The sequence below is a fragment of the Pseudomyrmex gracilis genome, unplaced genomic scaffold (genome assembly GCF_002006095.1).
Source record: "Pseudomyrmex gracilis isolate BER0280 unplaced genomic scaffold, ASM200609v1 scaffold_157, whole genome shotgun sequence".
Lineage (NCBI taxonomy): Eukaryota > Metazoa > Arthropoda > Insecta > Hymenoptera > Formicidae > Pseudomyrmex > Pseudomyrmex gracilis.
This window is the reverse complement of record NW_018020741.1, coordinates 354,253-362,993: the sequence shown is the minus strand read 5'-3', so window position 1 is coordinate 362,993 and position 8,741 is coordinate 354,253. Positions and strand designations below refer to the sequence as shown.

At 38.1% G+C, this 8,741-nt stretch overlaps 1 protein-coding gene across 2 annotated transcripts; it reads left to right on the top strand.

Annotated features, from left to right (window-relative positions):
* The first annotated feature begins 3,005 nt into the window (after positions 1-3,005).
* On the top strand, positions 3,006-7,345 carry LOC109857405. 2 transcript variants are annotated; one of them, XM_020433680.1, is made up of 8 exons: positions 3,006-3,065; positions 3,924-4,102; positions 4,426-4,685; positions 5,248-5,433; positions 5,586-5,880; positions 5,985-6,348; positions 6,737-6,888; positions 6,983-7,345. In XM_020433680.1, the coding sequence occupies exons 3-8, from the start codon at positions 4,560-4,562 to the stop codon at positions 7,234-7,236; spliced, it is 1,377 nt and encodes a 458-aa protein (XP_020289269.1). In that variant the 5' UTR covers positions 3,006-3,065; positions 3,924-4,102; positions 4,426-4,559; the 3' UTR covers positions 7,237-7,345. The 2 variants fall into 2 exon arrangements, with proteins under 2 accessions (XP_020289269.1, XP_020289268.1); XM_020433679.1 differs by having other exon boundaries at positions 4,400-4,685.
* Positions 7,346-8,741: the final 1,396 nt, after the last annotated feature.

Sequence of the window (8,741 nt, the reverse complement as noted above, 5' to 3'; positions counted from 1 at the left end):
TAATTTTTTAGTCTTAGCGACAAAAGATATCGTTGATGAAACAAAAAAACTTAATAGGCTCAGCAAGTTCGTTCCCGCTATCGACGTAAAGTATGAAACATTTATTTCAAACAACTTTTGTTTTTTTCAATCTGTTTCGTGTGTGTTTCCATCCTCACGATGTTCCGCGCAACATTGACAACGGAGCAACAACGGAGCTCTCTACGCTTCGATTTGATGCAATTGCACTTTGGCGAGCTACGCAGTGGTTTTGCGTAACAATGAGAGAACGAGAGAGACGCCAGGCGTTAGCCAAGCGATCAATAAGCAATTACATCAGATATATCGGCAATGTCGATAATGTATCGACGCCCATTGTCATGTCGCTTTAAGAGTTGTGCGCGAGGCACTGTCACGAAGAGCGAAGAGGATGGAGAGGCTAAGATCTATCATCCCGTGTGTACACGGTGTCGTCACGTGTCTGACGCGCTACCGGCCGCGAACAATCCCCCCCCACGGTAGGGGGAGTTGTTCCCATTGTCTCTGGGACGGCGCGGGATCACGGTTCAAAGGATTCTAATCGAGTTCGTCCAGTAAATCCGCGCGCGATCCGTCATCGGGATTCGGGTTATCCCGCACGCACGCACGAGCACTTTCGATAATCGCGCGGGAGCGCCGGGCGCGGTGTTTGCGCAAGAGAGCCTGTGAGACCATTGTGGTTGCGTAAACGCGGCAATCGATTTCGCTAAATCGATTTTAGAGGCGCGGCTGACCGACCCGTTTCGGAAAATCGTCCGGCTGAAGATGATGCGTATCCGTGATTTTAACGTTACGAGTAAAAAGCGAATGACTGCGAGCTCCGCACACGCTAAATCGATGGAATTTCTCGCGTATGAAATTCCATCGATGGTTTTTTTTGATCAATCAATCGGTGGTTTTTTTTTTTTTTTGTTTTTTTTTTTGTTTTTGTTTTTAGAGATGCAACCATTTCCAATAGGACGGACGAGTGAGGAACTCGAAATTGTTGTGATCACTCTCGCATAATCACTTTCTCGCAACTGCGAGGCAAATATTGTATACTTTCGGCTGTGAAGAGAGACGCGATATAAAATATATTGCCTTGTGCGCGTTTTATTATTTCGTTTTCTCTCTTTCGCTCTTTCTTTCTTACTATAAATTTTATCTTGTTTTCTTGCAAAAAAAAAAAAAAAGGAAAGGACGGAAATTTCTTTGAAACAAATTACATGAAAAGCGAAAAAATCTGTCTCTGTGCAAATTGAAGAGAGAAGATTTTCTCGCGCGAAAATTAAACAGATTATGTTTCGCGCGCTTTTGATTCGCTCGAGATTGCGTCGTCGTGTTAAAAGGAAGAAACATTTAAAACGAGTAAATGGTATGCGCGAGCAATACGCCGCGCGCGATTCAATCACGTCCGAGACGTAACAATCGATTCCTTTAAGAACGGAGTGGATATATATATATATACGAGTTTATCTCTCTGCCATAGATAAACCCATAAAGTACGTTTCTCTGTTTGCATCGTTCTCTCCGCGAGAGCGTAGTCGCGTGTTTGGCGCTCAACGAAACGGGAGTTTCTCGCGGAAGAGAGGATAGAGAGGCAGCAAGAAGGAGATAATGCGAAGCGGAATTTCGCAACATGTCGACGAGTAGTTATGATACGATTGAATCAGACGCTGCAACAGAATGGGTTTCCATATCCAAAGCGTCCTGCGTCAGAATGTAAATCCGCGCGCATGGAATTTCATCTCTTGCTTGATCGTAGCGCGCGCATGCAAATATTTGGGATCCCGAGGCGCGTTTATAGAAAATTTCGTTTCCGCGCGTCTCTCTCTCTCTCTCTCTCTCTCTCTGAAATTTTCATGTTCTTTCGAAAACTCTCCCTCTCTCTCTTGCGGCGGTTCCTCCTTTAACGCGTTAACGTCGCACACGCCTCGGTGAGTTTAGAGGTTTTTTAATCTTACATTACAACGTTAAAATAAACACACCGAGACAGTGTTCTCTTTAAACTTTAAACGAGAACTCGCGTTTAATAATTCTCTTCGACGTATTATATTTTCAAAATCTCGCGTCGCGTAATCAGCTTGTAAATTATCGTATTCTCGATGGTGTTTCTCTCAAACCTCTCTCTCCTTCTGCGTATGACGCAGCTATTTACGTCAAAGCATGTGTTCCTGCTATGAAATTTTCTCACGGCGAGCGAGTGCTCCAATCTGCCGCCGTCGCTCGATAACACACCGATCATAAATTCCTATACGTCAGGACGATACATCTCTCTTGGGTATCCGGCACTCGTGGATTCTGTCGCAAAGCGGCAGGAAGAAACGCGATATTCATCGAGAGACGTGTGTTCAATTTAGTCTTGTATCTCCGCGTAAAAAAAAAAAAATTCGATCTCATTGCGATATTCATAATCTTCATTTTTTTTTTTTTTTTTTAAAGAACACATATCTCTCTGTCGAAATAAAGCGATTTAAAAAAAATGTAAAAATAATGTACTACGTAAAAAAACACACAAAGTTGTTAAAGTTTTTTTGTAAAATAAAGATTTGTAAAAAAGAAAACAATAAAACAAAAAAAAAGAATAAGATTTTGTTAATAATTTACGGCTTTTTTTCTGAGAAGAAAGTCCCGCGCGAGTGCAATTCGTTCAGCTCCGTGTTATTGCTTTATATTCCACGTGCTTTACATGCCAGAGTTTCCGTTCGCTCTACTTGGTCCAATACGGACGGTTGTCGTAAGTTTCGAGAGGTGCTGCGCAACTTTACCGAGAGAGGGGTATCTGAAGAAGGATGAAATTGCGCTGCACTTTCGCGCATCGTCTTAGCGTTCTTAATGCCACGATACAGAAAACTTTGTCGGTATCTATCCGTTCTTTCGTTTCTTGCTTGCTCTTGTCCGTCTCGTTCTCTCTCTCTCTCTCTCTTTTCTCCCACTCCCGCCGAATCGCCTATCGTCGAGACGGGGCAAACGTCGGGGCTTTCAACTCTACGTGGAAATAATAAAAGAGACACAAGAAAGAGAAGTCCTTCCAGTTTCCGATATCGCGAGAGAACGAAGGGTGCGAGGTAAGGGTCCCTCTCGTCGTTGCGAACACCACTGTAACTTCCTCCTGCCGTTATCGGTAAACAACGTTTATTTCCTGCCCGTTGTTGTTTCCTTTTTCTTCTTGCCGGAGAAAGAGCACCTTTGTCCCGGAAATTTAATTACGCGCCGCATCGGCGCGCGCGAGCGTATGGCACGGCTGTTTTGTTTTTTTTTTTTGTTACGCTCGTCCGTCTTTCTTTTTAATAATGAATCACGCGAAAATTTATACGTAGCGAAGTTTCACGGTCTACGGCGCATGCAGAGAAAGAGAAGAGAAGAGAAAAGAAGAGAGAGAGAGAGAGAGGGAGAGAGAAACAGAAGAGAGTCTCTCTTTCTTCCACTCACGCTGAAAATTAAATATTAAATTTTCTATCGTTCATAAAAAATAATATGCCGATCTACTGTAAGAGAGAAGAGAAGATTATCGATTGGCATTCTTCGTTATAAAATCATTTAAAACTTCCTCCTTATTTCTAAAGCTTTTATAAAAACGCGTCGCAATTTTTTTTTTTTTTTTTTTATAAAACCATTGATCGATTATGTAATTACTCAATTTTCTTTTCACGGCGCTACAATGATTCAAAATCAAATTAGCATTTATAATATTCTGCTGTAAAAAATTATATCATCGTGTATACGCGCGTGTATTTCGGACAGTCGAGTATTTTAAATAGTTTATTAGTTTTTTTTTTTTACACAGATTTATTTTGCACACATATACATATTTTCTTGAGTAAGATTATTAGAAAATTACCGGTTTGCATTGCGTAAATTTTGATTTGAATGCTTTCTGTATTAAAATTTACTATAAATAAATAGGGTGTGTATATGTCTCTAAGATTATCATCAGCTTTGTTCGAAACATACACATATACCAGCATTGTCACGCGCTCAAACATCATAACAGTAGTGTCATTCGCACGGTTCAGATCGGGGTTTACTTGTTTGACTGGGTTACGTGATTATCTCAAGAGAGACGAGAACAATCTCGCAGAAACACAGCACGCATTACGGACAGGTATAATTTAAAAAGAAAGTATTATATTATTTATTAAAAACAGTATTTTATAATGTATCACTTATAAAACTGTCTTCTTTTGCAAAAACAGAAATAATGTAGAATTTCGTTATCAAAGTTTTGATTGTTATTGTTAACATAAACGTTGCGCGCACAAAGATATACCTGCTTTGTGACATTGTAAGACATAAATATACAATACTGTTGTAATTTGCAAATTGTAAAAGTTCAAACAAGTCCGTTATCTTTGCTAATGTTAAAAGAGACGCGTATCAACAAGAAAATCAATTTGTACAGTTTACTAAAACCGGATAAATAAATAGAAAGTTCGTTGGAAATCTGGGAGCAAAAATGCGTATGGAAAATACAACACAGAGATAGTTTGAGAATACGATTGAGAATAGTGTATAGCAGACGTGTAAAGTATTGACGAGAAGACAAAGAGAAAATACTTCTCATGGATTTAAGGAAGAGAAAAATTTCTTCAGACATTTCGTCAGAGCCGTCCTCCTCCAGCAATGTCAGCAAAAGCGTTAAAACCACAATTTCTGACGAATCATTAAGTAAAGATCAAATAGAAAAGGTATATCATATCAATTATTACGATAAATATTGTAGCGTAATCATTAATTCGATCGTAAAATTGTCAAGAAATTGAGTTGAAAGGCCGATCCGAGCAGTAAAATACAAGTTGGTCGTGTATCACAAAAAGTCTTTATTAAATCAGTACACAGTGTCCTGTGCTGACTGTTTTGGATGCTGTCTGCTCGCGTGTTATCTTTTTCAAATCACATTTGTATACACTGAAGAAGGTCCAAACCAGTGACCGAAACGTCTGTGTTATTTAATAAAGACTTTTTGTGATACACGACCAACTTGTATTTTACTGCTCGGATCGGCCTTTCAACTCAATTTATTGTAGCGTATAACTTCTATGTGAAAAAATTTTTCTAATAAAAAAACAAAGAAACTTATGTTGCACGCAATGTATGTTTCAACTGGATAATAAACAACATTTCTCACTTAGTACATATATATCGCGCCTTATAATTGTAATAATCATCATCTTCTCATCTCGCTACGTTTGTGTTTTGAAGTTTACATTTGTTGATTCGCTATTAATTTAAAGTTGTTTTTTTTTCTAGATAGTAAAATATATTTCGGAGAAACGTTTTGTGACGAAGATGACCTATTTGCAACTTCGAAAGTTAGAGGCGTTAAGCAAAAATGAAAACAATATTACTATCTTAGTGTGTATATTTAAACATATGAATTCGTTATTCAAAAACAGTCAAATTTCTAAACATCAAACTGACAGTACCTACATTAGGGTATGACACAAATATGTAATACGATATACACATTATTTGTACAATAACGCGGTTGAAAAACGCGTTTCGTAGATCTCAACAGAAAATTGATTTAAAGTCACTTTATACATCACTGTGAAATATTGTATAACAAATGTAAAATGTACTTGCAGGCGAAAATGTTGGATATTATGAGACAAATTATAAATGAATTAGCAGATGAAAAGAAAAAGATGTATATCGAGGAAATAAGCAATAATATGTATCTTGCTAGATTTATTTTGGAATATTTTGATCTAAGTGAAAATAAGATCACGATACAAAAAATAATTTTTCAATTTCAAACATTGATAGTGACTCACGTTAGAGAATCCCGAAATAATCCGTCAAATTGGGAATTTCACTTGCTGCATTATAATTATTTTGTCGGAAACAACATAATATGTTTATTGCTAAATTCTGCTAAAGGTATACCGATGCAATTTTTTATCATTTAAAATAATAAACAATTTAGTTCCTTTTGTTTTGTTTTTTTTGTTCATGTATGCAAATTGGTAAAAATTTCATTGCAGACGATGGCGTGCTGATGGAGGGAATAACGATGCTTGAGGCATTATCTCAAAATATATCTATTACAACCGATTTCTTAAAACATATGTTTAATTTAAATAACTTAGCGTTCACAGCAATAAAGTGTTTTTGGAAATATGACGCTACACAACAAATCCAAACCGACACATTCGCCCAATCGTTGAACTGGTGGAAGTTTACAAACAAGTGGCAGAACTTAATTATCAACATCAATGGTAGAAGTTTATTTTTACATGCATGTGATGACATCACAAATATAACATACGAAAACTTGTGTATTTTGAGAATCGCAAACTACATACTGCATCGTAACAAAGATTCACTCGAGTCTTTGTCCAAGAAGACGTACGTAATATTTTTTTTTTTTTTACTACACACACTCATATATTTTTGTCATTTACGTTATTTCTGTATTTACGAATCTCTCTCTTTCTCTCTCTCTCTCTCTCTCTCTCTTTTTCTTTCTTTCTTATTCACTAATATACTTTTTTTTTACTTTTGTTGTTTTTTAATTTTTATTTGTACGTAATATTTATTTCTTTTATTTTATTTCAATGTAAATTTACAACATCTTTACTTTTACTCAATGTATTGCTTGAATTTTATTTTGTTGTACATTTTTGCTCGTGCTACTTGCGTTTTACGGCGACATCCCAGAGCGCATTACTAATAAAGCCATTTATCTACCTTACATATCTATATCTCTTTATCTCTTATCTTTATCTTTTTACAGTTTAGCAATGTCTTATCCCGCATTGTACAAATGTATACTGCTATTGCAAAACATTCCACTCACCGTGTACACGCCACAAATTGATCGCTGTATAACAACAATCTTACAATGTCACGACTCGAGGCTACAAAAAACGATTGAAAGTATAAATGGTATAAATTTTACATTACGTGTAAAATTAGAATATTTTTCTGCTATATAAAACGCGGTGTGTATTTCAAATTAATTGAATAACTGTGTTTTCAGAAAAACAATCGAAAACGAACGACAAAAATTTACAGACTTTACAAGACGATATAAGCATAATGGAGCAATATTTTTACAACGTAAACAAAATGAGGCAATATTTGGAAGAAAAGCGAGAATATTGGAATCAGGAGCGCATTCACAAAATTAAGCTTGAGAAAGCGAACTCTAACGAAATTAGATATGATGTCGACTCCATAGACATTAATGTGTCACAAGAAGCATTCGAAAGGGACAGGATCAAAATATACTAATTATTATACTCAATGGTTTAATTTTATTTTTTTATTTTATAAGAACAAATAAATAACTAACTATAAATCACATGTTACAATTAATTCAAACAGAATGCGATTTATATATATCAAATATAGAACCATATATATTAATATGTATTAAAAAAATGTTAATTAAATATATTATATATAAGTGTGTACTGAGAGAGAAAATAACACAATATAATAATTTAACTTCATTATTCTTTCCTTCGCAATTAACTCTTTCGCGCTGATAATCGATTCTCGTGGCAGCTCCTCTCGCCCCCCAGTGTTCCTCGGATACGAGATGAATTCTCCAAACAGCAATTACTTTCCTTCGGCGCGTTAGGTCGATCGGCCTGGACCGCAACAAGCGGCTGCCCGGATGCATCCTTCTTTTCTTGTCGCGCGCGCGCAAAACTACCGGCAAGCGCGATAGATTGTTCGTTGGTGAAAACTTTTCAATTCCAAGCTTGTACGTATGTACGTACGTACGTCCGCGGGACGTTTCTCCCTCGTCGCTGAGTTTCCGGAAAGCTCGCACGGAATCAATTATCCGCGACCGAAGCCACATGTCGTAGCTTGAGGATACTCCGGGGGCGAATCCGTCGGCGCGCGTGTTACACGCGAATGTCCCGAACATACGTGCGCACGCGCGCGCGCGCGCGCGAGTGTCGGTGTCATCCAATTTGCGCGCTCTGGCGTCGTTGAGAGCCGCCGATGCCTTCTCGCACGCGATGTGCAACGAAGAGAGAGAGAGACGAGATGTGTGTTGTCCGTCTCTTTGCTAACTCTCGCAATCCGCCGTGTGTACCGAATACGCATGTTGCAGGTATCGGATAACAATTACCGCTACCGACACTTCTAGCACGTTCCACCGAATGTGCAAACTCAAGTTCCTTGCGGCCGCTCTGTCTCGTCGCGAGAAATAGCTCACTTTCAGCGAGCTATCACTTTTATCATTAAAACTCTCCGGGATTCTTCTTCCTTATATGTATAAGTTGCGCAGATCGATTAACACACGTACTTTCTACAGCTACAAAACTCGAAAAATAAATTCGAAAAATAAAACTATTCGAATATTAAAAAATTGAACAATTTGAAAAATGTAAACAAAACTTTTAAAGCGTAAACAACAAAACAACAAAAATCACAAGAATCTACGAAAAATAGACAGATACGAATAAGGTGAAATAAATCGAAAGCTCGAATAAACGGTTTTTTTCACGGGTGGCGATATCTTTTCGTAGTCGGGACTACGCCACTTTTGTCAATCCTCTTTTCAGCGAGGACCGTAATGGCCGAAGAGGACCGTTTCGCAATTGACTCGATGCAAATGTCGATCGAGTTTACATCCGTGTAAACCTTCCGGCAACGTGAGCGGATCCCCGAATGACATGGGCCGCGTGCACGTAATTTTGATTACAACTTGTACGTGAACGGGGTCGCACCGTCCCCGTTGGGGATGGAACAGCGACGCCGGTACCGTCACGAGGGAAGGA